We start from the raw sequence: 16727 nt of genomic DNA, 5'->3' as shown, positions 1-16727 counted from the left end.
TTTGACTTCAGAATTTCTTTCTTTCTTTTTTTTTTTAATTAAATTTATTGGGGTGACAATTGTTAGTAAATGTACATAGATTTCAGGTGTACAATTCTGTATTACATCGTCTATAAATCCCATTGTGTGTTCACCACGCAGAGTCAGTTCTCCTTCCATCACCATATATTTGATCCCCTTTACCCTCATCACCCACCCCCCACGACTTCAGAATTTCTTAATAGTGAGATGTCAGACCCGGAAATAGAGATTTCCAGGCCCGAAAACTGTGGCTTTGAGATCGCTAAACTATGATATTAAGACACTAACACTGTGACGTTAAACTCCCAAAGTGAGGACCTAGAACCCAAAAAGGAGCCCTTCCAAATCTAAAAACCCTAAACTCTGGTACTGAGACGCCCTAGACCCCTCTGTCAACTTCTGACCCCTGAATAGGATCCCAATCCTAATATTAAAACCACGGACCACAAACCTTACCCCTGAGAACCCGAATCCTACAGTCAGAAATCTAAACCCCTTGAAAGCAAGCCCCAGCCCCTGCCCCAAATTGACCTCAGATCCTAAAATAAAGACCCCAAGACCCCAAAACTGTCACTCAGACCCTCAACTTGTGACCCCAACCTTAAAACAGAGATCTCCGTCTGAGTCCCACTCTGACACACGGACTCTAAAACTGAAGCCCCGACTCCAGGGACCGCAGGCCTTGAAACTTAATTCTCAAGGTCCCCAACTGTGACTCTGGACCCTAACTCTCATACCTCATACTTTACATTGCGATTCTAGACCCTAAATCGCTACCGAGGCTTCAATCCTCCCAAATCAGACCCCGGGCCCCGAAATGATACTCCCGAACTCCAAACTGAGATTTCCAGGTCCCAAGGTTCGGCGCCAACAGGAAGGCTTCAAGTCACAACACTGAAGATCTTCAGATTCCAAAACTAGTTACATTCAGACACAAATCCTGAGATCCCAGATCCCCAACCCTATTCATCCAGAACCTTCCAGCATTACACTTGAACCTGGATCCCCCAACCTAGGCCCAGCCTCAAACCCAAACTCAGCTCCGCTGCCTCAGTCCCGCCTTGCCCCCCACTCTGCACCCAGGGCACGCTGGCCCCTGGCCCCCGCCGGCCCCCCAGAGGAAGACCACGGACACAAAGGGCTGCTCCTGAGTGCACCCCAGGCTCCCCTCTAGTCAGTAGTGCCAGTCAGTTCCCCACCCCAATTCCCCTCAGCCTCCAGCACCCGCCTCAGCACGTGCAAAATGGCGTGAGGCCCCCCCTTCTGGTTTCTCTCCAGCCCCACACGTGGGAGTCCGATCAGACTGCGTCTCCCGCCGGTCCCGGGAGGATGGCGGCGCGTGCAGGCCCCAGTCTGGCCTCGGTCACCACGTTCCCCACCCCAGCATGAGGTGGGCGCGAATCCCCTGGGTGCGAGGCTCCTGAGTGAGGCCTGAAGGGGCGAGCAAGAGTGTGTGCCTGACGCCAGGCCACGCCCTCACCCGTTCCCGCCAAGTGTGCTGGGCGAGAAACTGGAAATGGGAAAGGGTAGGGTGCAAGCGGCCGTGCGCACGCGCGCCTGGGGAAGGACCCTGTGTTCCAGCACAGCGCGAGGTCTGCCTCGCGCCTCCTGACACAGCCTTTGCTGCTGCGCGCCAAAATGCCGACCAATCAGCGCTCACTCAGCTGCCGCCTTTTCGGCGGGCCACACCCAGCTAGCCACGCCCCCTTGCGGGCTCCCGAGGTCCCAGCCAAGGGATATTAACTAGGAGGCGGGGTCTCCCCAACTTCCAGCTCTCTGGAGGAGAGGTCTGGCCAGTCTCCCTTCAGGCCTTCAGGTGTTCCATTTCCACCTTTTCCCTCGTATCTAACAAGGGCCTTCTGTGTGCCAAGCACCATGCTGGAAGTTGGGAATTTAGCCACGGTCTTCCCAGTGCTGTCTGGAAGGCTCACAAACCATGAGAATCTAGTGAGGCAGGGCCTGCGTTAAAGATTCAAAGACAAGAGCCATTGGCATTGTAACTTTGTAGCAGTTCCCCTCACGAAGCTGTATGTGCCGTGAAATACCAAACTTTTCCTTTTAGAAAGCTGATTCTCATGGTCCGTGAAGCGGGTGGACTGGAAAATATAGCTTAAGGAGAGGTGATCTAGCGACATTGTGGAGAGTAGAGGCCCTGGTGTCCAACACATTTCAGTTCCAATCACTTTCTTGCGGTGTTGCCGTGGAGAAAGGCTCAATCTTTTCCTGCCTTAATTTATAAATTTGGAATAATTGTTACTGAGGTTGTCTGGCATATAATGAGCATGCAATATTTACTCAACACTTATTTACACTTGTTCTGGGCGCTTTACTAAGATACACAAAGGTGCCTGTCCTCCTGGAGCTTTTATTCTATGACGCGGAGTTCCTGGTGCATGGGGCTTCCTTCCCTCCTAAGGCTTAATTTTCTCATTTGTAAATTAGGAGGTGGTCGTAGTAAAAACCAGAGGAAAAAATGGATGGGAAACTGTTTGAAAAAGTACAAGGCTCTGTTAATTATTGCGTTAATCAATTTACGTAAAACGATAAACTTGCTCTTTCCCAACTCTCCACCCCTCATAAAGCCCCTTTGCAATTTTCTCAATTCCCTTTCCAAGGGCCCGGGGCCAAAGTGGAGGAGACTGGACTACATCTCCCAGCGCGCCTGGCGGGGGCGCTCTTTGCGCCTGCGCTGCCAAGAGCCCTCTTTGCCTCTAGGGAGTTACAGTTGTCTTTTTCAGTTTGCTTCCTCCCCCACCTCCGACAGCTTGACCGTGCTGCCTTCTGGGAGGTGTAGTCCGTAGCCGACTGGACTCCAATTCCCAGCGGTCTTTGGGGCGGGAACCCGGAAGGGGAGGCTGGAGAGGAGCGAGTGGGGGAAACCCGCGTAGCCGAGGGAGCTGCGGCGCAGGGAGATGGTGAGAACCCGGAGCGGGGGCCCCGGGCGCTTGAGAGCTGGGGCGGGGGTTCGGGACCAGGTGGCGAGAGGGAAGAGGCAGGGGCTAAAGAAGAGGCTGGACGAGGGGAGATCGCTTGGGGGAGGGGGTTGGGAGGAATGGGAGCCGGAGGGAGTAGTAAGAGAATGGGGGTTGGGGACGGGTCTTGGAGGTGGGAAGGGAGTCGAGCTTTGGGATTGATTGTGAGGGAACCTGGAGTTGGGGAAGTGGGTCCCGAATTGGAGAAGGGGCTAGGCGTCCAGGCAGAGGCCCTGAAGGGGTAATTTTGAGGGGTTTAGCTGGGGGATGTGGAAAGGCATGGGGGTCAGAGCTAGATGAATGAGGGGGTCTGGAGGCTTCGAGGGAGAGGCCAGCTGTGGATGCGGTGGATGGGGGCCTCTGTATTGGATTAGGGAGAGGAGAGCAAATTGGGATGGTGGAAGAGAGAAATCAATGGTAGAGTGGTGTGTGGGTTAGGCTTCAGGACTGGGTGGGATGGGGAGCGTGAGATTAGGGGCCGGGATGTAGTGATAGTTTGCCTGGTCCAGCCAGAGACTCCTGATAAACTGGACAATCACAACTGTAAGATAATATGGCCAGTGGGGCCATAGAGACAACCTGGTGCACTCTCATTTCTCCAGTGGGATTTAGAAAAGTGTAGTGGTTTGTGTGTGGGGGCAGCCCATAATTAAGATCTCTTATTCTGCCATTCCTTTGTGACCGAACTGGGCAAGTCTCCCCTCTCTGAAACTCAGTGCCCTTATCTGTATTGTGGGAATAGCATGGCACCGAGAAGAGGGGAGGCGCCATAAGATCCTTACTCTGGCTAGCAGTAAGGCCTCAGTAGAGCTGTTGCTGGGACATTCCCCACCCCAGGAATGTGACTGGGTCACAGGTGCTAATGGATTCCCTCCTTTTCAGTCCAGCCCCAGGGGCATTTTCTCAAAATCTGGCACTGATCTGGGCACACCCCAGCTCAGAAGCATGCATGAACTCCCCACAGTGGATTACAGTTAACACTTACTGTTTAGGAAGTGCCTGGCCCTGTTCTTATCTGTTTGTGAGTAGTACCTCATTTAATTCTGACAACATTCCTAAGGTGTAGGTGCTGTTATTCATTCTACAGAAAAGAAGCAGAGGCACAGAGAAGTTAAGCAACTTTCCCAAGGTCATCCAGCATTAAATGATAGAGTCAGGATTCACACCTAGGAATCCAGCCTCAGAATCTGTGCTTTCACTGCTGTAATTGAGTTCCCTCTCCTTGTACCGAAGTACGATGTCATGAGTAGGACAAGGACTGAAGAACTGAAGCAATACTCAGTTTGAATTTTAGTTCTGCCGTTTACTTGCTGTGTGACCTTGGGCAAGTCTTTTGGCCTCTCATCTATAAAATGGGATCAGTAACCGTAGGAAGGTTAGAAGGTTCACAGAAGTAAGCATGTAAAGTGCTTGGATGTAAAGTCACTTTTTTGAACATGAATAGAAATCAGACCTGAGAGAGAAGGCAGTAAGAGGGACCAGTGAGTGAGACATCAGCCAGGCTGCCTCCTTTTCTTTCTCTCCCAGGTCGCCCCCATATCCTGACTCTTCTAGTTCCCCATCCTCTACCCCTGGGCTCCCACGTCCAAGAGTGGCTCCCCAAGGGGGTGCTCAGAAATTCAATCTGTCCCCATTCCCATCCCTATCCTCAGCCAAATATAAATAATTCACTTGGCAATGCCCAACCTGGCCCAACTCCAGGTATTTCAGTGAAAAGGAAATATTTCTAACAACTGTGTTCTCCTCTCTCCCAACCTTTTGGTCATTGGGGCCTCACTGGGCAGTGTGGCAACTTTGTAATTCATCTTGGTTCATTTGTTGTGAGACTTCCTAAATATCACATAAGTTCTCTGACTCTGATAGGAAAGCACTGGCGTCAGATAGGCCCAGGTTCAAATCGCTAACTTCTGCCGCTGTGTGTCCTTGGTTCACTCTGGGCCTCAGTTTTCTCATATGTAGAATGGGGATACATTCCAACAATGAGGCTCTTGTAAGGAGTTGATGAGGTAACACATATAATACCTAGTGCTTATGAAGCCCTCAGTAAATGGGAAGTCTTTTCATGATTTTTATTCTTTCAAGAAAAACGTATTGAGCATGCACTCTGGAACCAGAATACCGATTTGAATCCTGGCTCCGTCACCCAACAGCAATGTGACTTTGGGCAAGTCACTTAACCCCTCAGGACCTCAGCTTCCTCTTCTGGAAAACACGGGTTTACTCCTTAAGTAGTCTACAGTGTTGATAGAGCACCTGCTCTGTCAACCAATGTGCCAGGGTCTGTACCAGGTGCAGGCTGACACCCTGCTCTTGTAGAGCTTGCTGGTGTCACAGCGCTGGGGCAATTTTGCAACTCTGGTGGCACTTGTGCTCATTTTCCAGGTTTGGGTTTCTATATTACTGATGCATTTTTAGCCTCTCATGCCATCTTTGCCTGCTTGTCATTGTTTTCATGGATTTTTAACACTTTGCCTCCAGCTCTCAGTGAATTATCTGAAATGGTATTGGTTTGGGGAAAAGTTGACAACCTCCCACTCATCCCTGTTCCTGTGTGTCAGTCACATCTGGGCACCCAGGGGGGTTGTGACACTATTTTCCCCTTTATTTTAGAAAATATGCCTGCTTTCCAAGTTATTTTGCCTTTTCTTAAAATCTTAAATGTATTTTCAACTTGTGCTTGTCTGAAGCTTACTCATACAAAATGATATTTTTACCATTTTAATGGTGTGTTTCTAGCAGCTGTGGTAAAGCCGTATTATTCCTAAAAGCACAGGTTTTCTAAAAGGCTTGGCCCATCACCTGATCTGTGATGCCATCCTGACCCCCTTGATTCAGATCATAACCTCCCCTCCTTATACTTCCAATCCCTCTTACTTGCTATCTTTGTTTCCCACAGCATTTGCCACCTTGACACTTACTATGTGTTTATTGTCCCTCTCTCCAATTTGTGTATCAGCCCCATGAGGACAAGGATTTCTTCCTTCTTTTTCCTGAATATCCCTAGTGCTTGGAATAGAGCCTGGCACACAGTAGCTTCTCTATAAATGTCTGTTCAGTTAATAAGTGAGACCCAATACCCAATCATAATAAAGGAATGGTCACATTTTGGCTATTGTGAGGCAATGGGATCAATTTAGTATCAGAATGTGAAATAGAAAGGGAACAAGTCTTTGGATGGGTCAGTGATTTCCAAACTCTCAGGTAGTCTCACTTTTTTTTAATTCCAGCACCTGAATAGTGAGCCAACCATTCCTCAGTGCCTAGCTGGCACTGAGCACTCTCCTGGATTGAGCTCAGTGAGTGGTCAACCAACGCACGGGTGGGTGCTGTTATTATATTCATTTCACAGTGGGGGAGTCTGAAGCATGGAGGGTTAAGCCCCCTGCCTGAGGTCATGCCCCCACAATTGGGAGAGCTGGGATGCTGGCTGGCTTTGCCTGGATTCTGTCTGCAATCTAGATCTCTAGATCCTGACGTGTTGGATTTCGATAATTCTTGCCATTAGGGAGCTTTTAGTTGGGAAGGAAAACTTGACGGGGAAAGAGGCCAACAGACCCTGAGGCCAAAAAGCCAAGAAAGGGCGACGGATGATGGATCAGGATTGTGGACAAATGATGGCGGGGTGGGTGATGGGGTCAGGAGGGTGGGGGATAGAAAGACCAGGACCAGGGCCCTGGTGTCCTGCCACCAATTCCTGTGTGACTGTGGGCAAGTGCTCTATGCCCAGCCCTGTGCTGGTGTGGACCCAGACAGCCCCAAGCCTGGAATGGAGGTGCCCCAAGGTGGGGCGAGGGCTGTCACCTGAGTCAGCATGGGAGGGTCAGGCATATGTTTTGTATCATTTTCTTCCTTCTTTAGTTTATTGTTGTTGATGTTTCAGACGTCTTAAGTTGCACACCTAGTTAGCTTATTAGTTGTCAGCTTTGCTCTTGTCTGTGCATTTACGGAGACAGGTTCTCCCTAGAGCTGCTGCACAGCTGTCCTAGGCTCTCCCTTTACCTTCATTTGGGGATTCCTTTGACCTCTCTTCTGGACTAGATCTTATTTCCTTGATCTGATCACTTCCTTTTTCTTGGTTTACGCCTTCATTTTGGAGAAGCACACCCTCCAGTAACTTCATGAGAAAGGGTTCGTAGACATGTTTTTTGGTTTTTTTGCGAACTTGCACCTCTCGGAAGGGTTTTAAGCAGGGGAGTGATAGGGTCCGATTTGTGTTTGGAAAGCTCTCACAGGCTAGGATGGAGCTGGAAGAGCTAAACTAGCCCATTGAGCCAAATGTGGAGGCTAGAGCAGCTGTGCCTTGGAGGAGAGGTCCTAGCCTTCCAGAAACCCACAGGATGGAGGAGAGAGAGGCCTTGACTCAGGTCATTCAGCAATGACAGGTGACAGGTGCTGCAAGAGGAGGCCTCAGGAGGAAGAGATCCCATGTAACTTGGGAGAGCACTGAGACAGCTCCTAGAGGAGGTGACATCCTGCCTCAGTCCCCGGAGCAGGATTTCCACAGGTGGACTTGGCTGGAATCAGCCATCTTTTTCCAGGAGGTCCCCGTTATCAAATGTGCTAAAGGCAGACAGCATGACAGTGTTAAGAATTCGTTCATTCACTCAAACAAATATGCATTGCACACCTACTATGTTTCCCTGAAAATAAGACCGGGTCTTATATTAAGGTTTGCTCCAAAAGACGCATTAGGGCTTATGTTCAGGGAATGTCATCCAGAAAAATCATGCTAGGGCTTATTTTCCGGTTAGGTCTTATTTTCAGGGAAACACGGTACCATGTGTTAGGGCATTGCATCTCAAACTTAAAGACGCATACGACTGCCTAGAGATCTTGTTGAAGATCCTGTTCTGATTCAGCAGGTATAGGCTGGAGCCCAAGATTGCATTTCTAACTCTCCCAGGGATTACTGCTCTGGACATCACACTTACAGTAGCCAAGTGCTTCGTGCTGTCCTGAAAGCTGGGGACACAGCAGTGACAAAACTGGACAAAGATACTGGCTCTGGGGGAGCTTTCATTTTAGTGAGGGGAGACGAGAAACTTTATAAACAAAGTTTACAGTGTATTAGACAGTAATATGTGCTAAGGAGAAAATAAATCAGGGAAGGAGGAGAGGGTGTGGCGGGGGTTGCAGTTTTAAATCAAGGAAGTTCTCGTGAAGGTGATTTCTGAGCAAAACCCAGAGGAGGTAAGGGGATAAGTCTTGTGCATACCTGGGGAAGAGCATTCTGGGCAGGGGGAACAGAGAGTGCAAAGGCCTTACGTACTGAACAAGAAGATCCTTGCAAAGTGCTTAGTACTGTGTTTCCCTGAAAATAAGACCAAGCCGGACAATCAGCTTAAATGCATCTTTTGGAGCAAAAATTAATATAAGAACTGGTATTGTGTTGTATTGTATTGTATTTATTATATTATATTATATCGGGTCTTTTAGTAAAATAAGATCAGGTCTTATGTTAATTTTTGCTCCAAAAGACACGTTAGAGCTGATTGTCCGACTAGGTCTTATTTTTGGGGAAACATGGTATACTCAATGAATGAAGCTGCTTGTGCTTCATGAACTTGGGCTGTTTGATTCAAAGCAGTCACAAAGCTGTGTTCAAAGCCAATTACGTGGCCATTCTATATCTTCATTTCCTAATCTTTAACATGAGATTAAAAATAGTGAGGTGTGAGAACTGAATAAGTTAATATTTATAGAGCACTGAGAGCAAAGCCTGGCTCACAGTGCACACTTAAGTGTTAACTGCTGTTGTGATCGTCATTTTCTCTAATATATTCATGTTGGTCATGATTGTTTATTTGGATGTCTGCCCCCTTTCCCATGAGCTCTTCATGGTGAGCTCGGTGTCATCTCTGTGTCCCCAGCGCCCAACCCAGGGCCAGCATGCAGGAGGACCTCTGAATATCAAACTAGGAATGTAAAATGTGGATTCTCCATCAACGGCATTGATTATGGGGTATGATTTTCTCTTTTCATCCGCTCTCTTTGGAGAGATATGTTAAGGTTTCCCGTTACAATTGTGGATGTACCAAACTCTCTTGTCATCTTGTTTTTGTTTTTTTTTATTTTGTTTTTTTCTTCTGTATATTTTTTGAGGCCATAGTATTAGGAACACTTATGTTGAGAACTGTTTTGTGTAATGGGTCAATTTGTTTTGTCACCATCTTTGTCCCTGATACCTTTTGCTTTTGTCAGTTTCTTTTTTTGTTTTTGTTTTTTAAGTGGTAACTTCACTCTTCTTGTCTCTTGGTTCATATTTGCCTAGTCAGTCTTTTTCCAGCTTTTTAGTTTCAGTCTTTCTGTGTTGTGATGTTTTACAAAAAAAGGATCTTCGTGGAACATTCTTTGAAAGCTGACCTAATGTAGAGCCTTGTGCTAGGCTCAGTGTGTGAGGAGTTAGAAAATTCTGCCCCGGTGACCCCGCCGGCTAGGACACAGACAGCACCTGGGTGTAAAACAGAGTTTACAATGCCAAGGCTTCATGAAGTTTTGGACTTGGAGCCGCAGGGAAGGGAGATTGGATCCATCCAGTCCCATGCTGTGGACATCATGATGACCTTGAGAGCTCTGGCCCTTCCTGCCCTCCCCCAGGGGGTTTGTGGGTCCAGTAGAGGAGACAGATCCATCCTTATATAGTGGTGATACAGAGTGGGCAGGGCTGGGATGAGGGAACCAACAGGTCCCCCCTTTCGGCAGGCAGGTGGGTGGTTGGTTCTATGTAGGCAGGGGGCTCAGGGAAGGCCTCCCTGTTAAAGTTACATCTGAGCAAAGACTAGAATGAAATAAGGAATTGAGCCATGTGGAGATCTGGGGGAAAAGCCTTCTAGTTAGCGGCAATAGCAAATCCAAAGACCATGGAAGGGAAGGAGAGCTAGGTGACTCTGAGGAATAGATAGCAGGGAGGCCAGGGTGGGAGCCCTGGTGGGTTAGCTTCTTGCAGGAGGGAATGGCTGAGCTGAGACCACAGAGAACATACAGGGAAACAGTAGATAGAGTCCAGTGATCTGGAATCAGATTCCCTGGGCTCACATCCCTGGTCCCTGTCACACCAGCTCCGTGTGACCTTGGGCTGGTTAGGCAACTTGTCCTGCTTCAGTGTCTTTATCTACACAGTGGCGATGATAATAGCTCCCACTGAGGATCAGGCAGGGCTCAGTATTCTAACTGTTCTCTTTGCCAGATCATGTACCCACCTGGGTCATCTGAGGGTGTGCAGGAGTGGGGAGGGATGAGGCTGGACCAGTGAGATACCTCGGCTTTTCCCCAAGGTCACTAGAGTGTCCTGGCAGGTTTTGAAAAGACAGGGGAGGATCAGATTTATGCTTTAAGAAGACCCTTCTGGCTGTAATGTGCAGGATGGTTGGTTGGGAAGCAGGCAAAGCTGGGGCAGGGTGGTGGGGGAAACGTGATGCCTGGACAGGCACCAGCGGTGAAGCCACCTTTGGGTGTCTCTGGAATCAGCCTGGCATTGAAAGGATCTGGACCAATGTTGTTGGACAGAAATATAATGCGAATCGTATGTGTAATTTAAAATCTAGTAATCATGTAAAAAGTCAAAAGAAAGAAGTTAATTTTAAATATTTAATTAAATTATATCCTAAATATAATTTTAATAAGTCATCAATATATTCCAATCATTATGAAGGTATTTCATATTCTTTTCTTGTACTAAATCTGAGTCAGATTTGGGGCGCCTGGTTGAAAGGACTCAACGACGACTGGACAGGGAGGTCCGTTTGTCCCCAGGGTCTCAGCCTTAAATGCCACCACAGGCTTAGACTCAGTGCTGCGAGAGCCGCCGCGGGGTTCTGCGATTTGGTTTTTAGAGTGAGGTGATCTTGGCCCCCAGGGTGCCCAGCCAAAGCTGGGCATTCTCAAATCTTTGTGCTCGCTTCCTTCCCTCCCTCCCTGGAGCCCCAATCCCGGAGCTGCTGGTCCCTTTAAATCTCTACCGTCAATCAGGGCTTCTGTATAGAGGGAACGTCTTGTAATAAACCTCTCTTTGACTGCGGTGGCCTCTGCCGTGGCCGTGTTCCTCCGTTTAGCAGAAAGCCGGGAATTGTTCCACACTCTCTCACACGCGGCTGTTGCCACACCTCCTTCGTCACCTCTCGCCTACTCCTCCCTGTTTCGAAGTTGGGCCCTTTCGCCAAGGCCTTCCTTATATGGGCAAGGCCCCGAACGGCAGCCGCTCATTGGCTGGCGGCGTCACGCGCGAGTCTGTCAACAAAGGGGAGGAGGGACACGAGCCGCGCGCCCGCCCCCGGGGCTGCTCTCCCGCGGCGCGCGTGCCCGTGGGCTGCCGCTGTCTCCCGCGGCGGGGGCGGGGCTCCCGGCTGGCGTGGGGGGGGCGGTTACAAAATGTGGGGGTTCCATTCGCCTTGAAGTGATATTTTAGGGCTCGTGGAAGTGTTTGTGTGGTTGTGGGAGATACTTGGGGTTCCCTGGAGCTGAAGGGGCGCCTTGGGATTTGGGTTGGGGTTCTTTTGGAACGTGGCAGGTTCGGTCGTGTTGTAGGGGTCTCCGTTGGGGTTTGGGATGTTTTGTGGGTATAGGATTGGGGAGCTCACAGCGAGACTGAAAAGCAAAGAATCCAGGAGTACGATTCTGGAGCCAGAATGCCTGGGCTTGCTCCTGTCTCGCCTGCTTCCTACCTGTCTGACTCCAGACGTGGGGTGCAACCTGTCTGTGCCGAATCTGGAAACGGACTAATACACTATGTGCCCCTTGGGGCCGGGAGGATTAGCAGCAGCATTTGTTAGAATGGTACTAATGAGCTTTCAGTGAGCCTGCAAGAAGCTCTGTTGTTACAAATGTCTATTGTAACATTGGTAGGGTTTGTTTGGGAATATTTGAGGGGCTCCTTTGCTTTGAGAAATATATAATTTGGGATTAGTCTTATGTATGAGGGAGCTTTTATGTTTTAGTGAGTTCTTTTGCAGTTTGGGGGCTTCTGTGGAACTAGGGAATACATGTAGAGGTTTAGGAAGAGTTTGAGGTGAGTGTAAGATTTCAGGAAACTGGCTTTAGGGGCATCTGTGAGATTTGGAAATTGCTGTGTAAGTTGGACTTCTTGGTAGGCATGGGATCTATGTGGGGTTCATTGAGATTGGGGTCTAATGTGCCGGAGGGAATATTTATAGGTTTGTAGGTTTAAAGTAGGATTTGGAAGGGTCTGAATATTTTGGGGGGACATTGATATTCTGAAGATAAGGGTAGGAATTAACTGGAGAATTTCAGGAGGTGGTCAGGTTGCTATCAAGGGATAGCATCTATAGAAATGGTCTTTGCTGTGTTAGTTTCTGTTCCTGGACATTTAGATGTATTGGTGGTTGGGAAACTTAGCCACCTATAGGTTTTAGGGGCCATATGGTGGTTGATTGATTGACTTTAGCAAGGAATCGGAATTTCAGCAGGGGCTGTAAGTATTTGAGGGATAAATGGGATTAGGTATTATGGAAGTAAAGATTTGTAGGATTAGGACTCTCTTTGTGACTGGTGTCTGTTGGTGTTTGAAGGCTGTCTGGATTTTGAATGGTATCTACAGAACCATGAAGTGATGGGGTTTTAGTGGTGTTTGTGGAATTGCTTATATTTAGAGGGACAGTCTATACTGCAGTGGTCAGCAAACTTTTTCCATAAAGGGCCAGATAATGAATGTTGTAGGCTTTGCAAGACCATATGTTCTCTGTTGTAACTACTCAACTCTGCCATTGTAGTGTGAAAGCAGCCATAAACAAATGAGCATATTTCAATAAAACTTTGTTTGCAAAGACAGGCAGTGGACCAGATTTGGCCCACGGGCCATAGTTTGCTGACCTGGTCTATAAGCATGTGGAAGGTTCGAGGTTTGGAGGGAATTTTGGTATCTGGAAGAAGGGCCAGGGAAGGATTGATACGGGAGGGGAAAGGATGTGCTTGCTCCCTGTTGGTCCTGCAGTGGAAAGGGGTCATGTCCAAGTCTATCGGAATTACCCAGAGGAGGTCATGCACACAAAGTTGTTGTAAAATAAAGTGGTCATTATTAAGAGAGTCCTGAATTGAAAAGTCCAGAAAGCAAGTGTGAGGGCCTGATTTTGCACTCCGTAACCCTTCCCCACTGTGAGTCTCGGTTTACTTGTGTGCATCTTGGAGAGGAGACTAGATTAGAACAGGCCTTCTTATCCCAGGTCTGTGGCTGTGCTTAGGGGAATTACCTGCACAGTCTGTGCAAGTGTGTGCATTTTTCTGGAGGAAGATACACAGGTGTGGGAAATTCTCAAACATCCCCACAACCTGAACAAAGTCAAGAGCTAATTTCTTTAAGGCCTGTCTGGCTCTAAGCTCAGATTTTCTTCCCCTGCCCAGTCCACTTCGTTCCTTCCTCTGTTGACTTAAGCAGCCATCGCCGTGGGCAGGGCTGGGAATTTTTGTCTTTTCAGGAACTGCCTCCTGGGTGAGCAAATAGCAAAAGGAGAAGCTATATGTTACTTGGCCTTGTCACTAAAGTTTAAGGGTTATGGCAGCAGGCCTCTAGATCAGGAGTGAAGGCAGTCAGCCAGCGAACCTTTCTGGTCTGTAGGGTTGGAGCAAGCTGCCGGCCGCAGTCAGGCTCTGGGTGTTGAAAGAGCAGGTCCTGTCCCTCTGCAACCCTCCATTTGCTCAGCTGTGCAGTGGGGCAGCAATGGAGTTCTTGGTGGCCTAACTTGGTCTGTTCCATCCAGAGAGGTTGAGGTCTGGGTGGTACTAGAGGGCAGGCTCCCCCAGCTCCCCAACCTCCTCTTTCCTGTCTCCAGGTGGCCTGTGGCATCCCCTACCACCATTTAGGCAGTGAGATGCAGTGAGCCCTGCCTATCTGCCACCATTCCCCAGAATGGACCGCAGTGGCCTCCTGCCCTTCCAGCTATGGTGCCCCCGGCCTTTTGGCACCTACTCACAGAACCAGCCACGTCAGCCTTCCGCAACCCTCAAGCCATCCGCCTGCCCTGAGCCAGGCAGCGGGGCGGAGCCAGACCGTGGGCCCTCACACTCCGAGAACACACCCCCCGCTTTGGCCACGGAGGCCCCCGCCTCCCAGCCTGCTCCGCTCCTCTCAGCAGCAGCTGCTGGCGACGAGGGTCGAGTTCTGCTGGACACATGGTATGTTATCAAGCCCGGCAATACGAAGGAGAAGGTGGCCTTCTTTGTGGCTCACCAGTGTGGTGGCAGCAGCCGGGCCAGCTCCATGAAGGTCAAGGGGCACTGGGGCAGTGACAGCTCCAAGGCCAAGCGGAGGAGGCGCTGTCTTGAGCCCACTAAAGCTCCGCCAGACCCGGGGGGCCGGGAGGGGCCCCCTGCTGCCGAGGGGACCCCAGCCTCATCCAGCGAGGGTGTAGATCTGCTCTCTGTGGCCGAGATGGTGGCCCTGGTGGAACAGCGGGCGGCCCTGGCCCTGCAGAACTACCCGCGCCCTGGCACCCCAGCGCCTGTGGTGTTTGTGTCGGCAGAGCAAGGCGGGTCTGCCAAGGGGCTGGGGTCTGAACGACGGTCTGGTGCTGGGGACTGCAGCCGTGTCGCCGAGGCAGTGGCCCACTTTGAGGCCCAGCGGGACAACCCTCCAGCCAAGGGTCTTCGCAAGGAGGAGCGGCCTGGGCCAGGCCCCGGGGAGGTGCGCATTGCCTTCCGGATCTCCAACGGCCGAGAGCCCCGTGCACCAGACGGCAGCTTGCCCAATGGGAGTGGGGGCCGGCCTGGCTGTGCCTACCCTGGCAGCCCAGGGCCCGGGCCCCGGGCCAAGGACAAGATCACCTGCGACCTGTACCAGCTCATCAGCCCCTCCCGAGACGCCCTCCCCAGCAACGTGGAGTTCCTTCTGGCCAGGGCAGACGAAGCCAATGACGGGGAGACCCCAGCCCCTGCCAGGCCTGAGGACACTCCCCCGGCTCCCCCTCCACCCCCTGCCCGGGACTGCGGAGCGTCCGGCTTCCACGTGGATGTGGTGGTGACGGGCGTGGTAGATGAGTGCATCTTCTTTGGCAAGGATGGCACCAAGAACGTAAAAGAGGAGACAGTGTGCCTGACGGTCAGCCCCGAGGAGCCGCCCCCCCCTGGCCAACTCTTCTTCCTCCAGTCCCGTGGGCCAGATGGGCCCCCCGAGCCACCCCCAGCTGACTCGCCAGCCACCGCACCTGGCCCGGACGATGCCGAGGGCACGGCGGACACTTCCCTGTGCCGCCTGTACCGGCACGTGTCACATGACTTCCTGGAGATCCGCTTCAAGATCCAGAGGCTTCTGGAGCCGAGACAGTACATGCTGCTGCTGCCCGAGCACGTGCTGGTCAAGATCTTCAGCTTCCTGCCCACACGGGCCCTGGCGGCCCTCAAGTGCACCTGCCACCATTTCAAAGGCATCATTGAGGCATTTGGTGTGCGGGCCACAGACTCGCGTTGGAGCCGTGACCCCCTCTACCGGGATGACCCTTGTAAGCAGTGCCGCAAGAGATACGAGAAGGGCGATGTGTCGCTCTGCCGCTGGCACCCCAAGCCCTACCACCATGACCTGCCTTACGGACGTTCGTACTGGATGTGCTGCCGCCGAGCTGATCGCGAGACACCTGGCTGCCGCCTGGGTCTGCATGATAACAACTGGGTGCTGCCCTGCAATGGGCCAGGAGGGGGTGGTGGCAGGGCTGGCCGGGAGGAGGGGAGGTGAAGCCGGGGGAGGGGGGGGGAGAGCCCACCATGCCCACCCCTCCCCCCTCCCCCGGGAGCCAAGGGCCAGGACTGGGTCACCGCCCGTACCCAGTCCAGGCAGCGTTGATCCCCCACCAGAACTGAGATGGGGTTCAGGGGGATGACTCAAGAAAGCTCTCTGATTGACTGACCCCTATTGATTTTCTACTCTTCAGACCCAGGGCCGGGGACCCTCAAGAAGGAGGGTGTTTTTTGTCATCATCTCAAGTTTCTTCTCCATTTAGCCCCAGCACCCTTCCTGCCACTCTCTATACCCCAGGGACCCACCAGCAGGGAGCAGATGGCAGCTAATTTTGGTACTACTTAAGGGTTCCCCCATCCTGGCCCCCTTCCACTCCTTCCCCCAGCTGTCTCTGGAGCTGTGTTCTCCCAAGAGGCTGCAGCACCCAAGGCTGGTACCTCCCCAAACCTCCCGCACCACAGCTTACCTCCTCTTTAGGAACTGGGGGCCATCCATCCCGTGACAGATCAAACTGGACACGTTTTATGGCAGCCTGCCTGCCATAATCTAGGTGTTTTCCCCATTAAAACAAATAAAAATCACCGTTTTCTCCTGAACCTCAAGCTACTAGTCTCTCCACTTACCCCAGAGGGGAAAAAAAAGAGTTGGAGTATAAAAATTTCCCTCCCCCCATTATTTAAGCTATTGTATCACTTCCCTTCCCCCCCCAAAAAAAAAGCTGTGAAGCCCTTTGCCTCGCTCTCGACAGCGTGGGGGGCCTGCGGGCAGGGACTGTGGGTTTGAATTTCTGCGTTTTTTCCTTCTGCTCTGGGTACTTGTTCAGGCATTGGGGTCTCTACACCCCCAGCTATATGTGTTTCTTTAGAATCCTTTGGTCAACTGAGACCTTAATTTTCAGGCAATTTGGTCTGGGGTGTTTTTGTTTGTTCTTTGGGGGGTTTTTCTTGTTCTTGTTTTTCAATCCCTGTGGTTCTGGAATCTTCTAGTGTGTGGCATCTGACCAATTTTGAATTGGTCCTTTCTATAAAATCCGTATTTATAAGGCTGGGCCCAGA

The 16727-nt window shown here is 50.8% G+C and overlaps 2 protein-coding genes across 3 annotated transcripts in view; both read left to right on the top strand.

Moving 5' to 3' along the window:
* Positions 1-2864: 2864 nt before the first annotated feature.
* On the top strand, positions 2865-16716 carry FBXO46 (F-box protein 46; the record flags this gene model as incomplete). 2 transcript variants are annotated; one of them, XM_081032208.1, is made up of 2 exons in its annotated part: positions 2865-2936; positions 13775-16716. In XM_081032208.1, the coding sequence occupies exon 2, from the start codon at positions 13852-13854 to the stop codon at positions 15667-15669; it is 1818 nt and encodes a 605-aa protein (XP_080888334.1). In that variant the 5' UTR covers positions 2865-2936; positions 13775-13851. The 2 variants fall into 2 exon arrangements, with proteins under 2 accessions (XP_080888334.1, XP_080888335.1); XM_081032209.1 differs by lacking the exon at positions 2865-2936 and adding an exon at positions 8598-8955 and having other exon boundaries at positions 13775-15669.
* The window catches only part of SNRPD2 (small nuclear ribonucleoprotein D2 polypeptide), a 30133-nt gene continuing 16319 nt past the window's right edge, over positions 2914-16727 (top strand). The window contains exon 1 of the mRNA XM_081032221.1: positions 2914-2936. The gene's annotated coding sequence lies outside the window, so the exon portion shown is untranslated. The remainder of the gene's footprint in view (positions 2937-16727) is intronic.

This window comes from Rhinolophus hipposideros, assembly GCF_964194185.1.
Source record: "Rhinolophus hipposideros genome assembly, chromosome: 21".
NCBI classification, from domain to species: Eukaryota; Metazoa; Chordata; class Mammalia; order Chiroptera; family Rhinolophidae; genus Rhinolophus; species Rhinolophus hipposideros.
The sequence above is the reverse complement of the archived record's forward strand: the minus strand, read 5'-3'. Positions and strand labels throughout refer to the sequence as shown.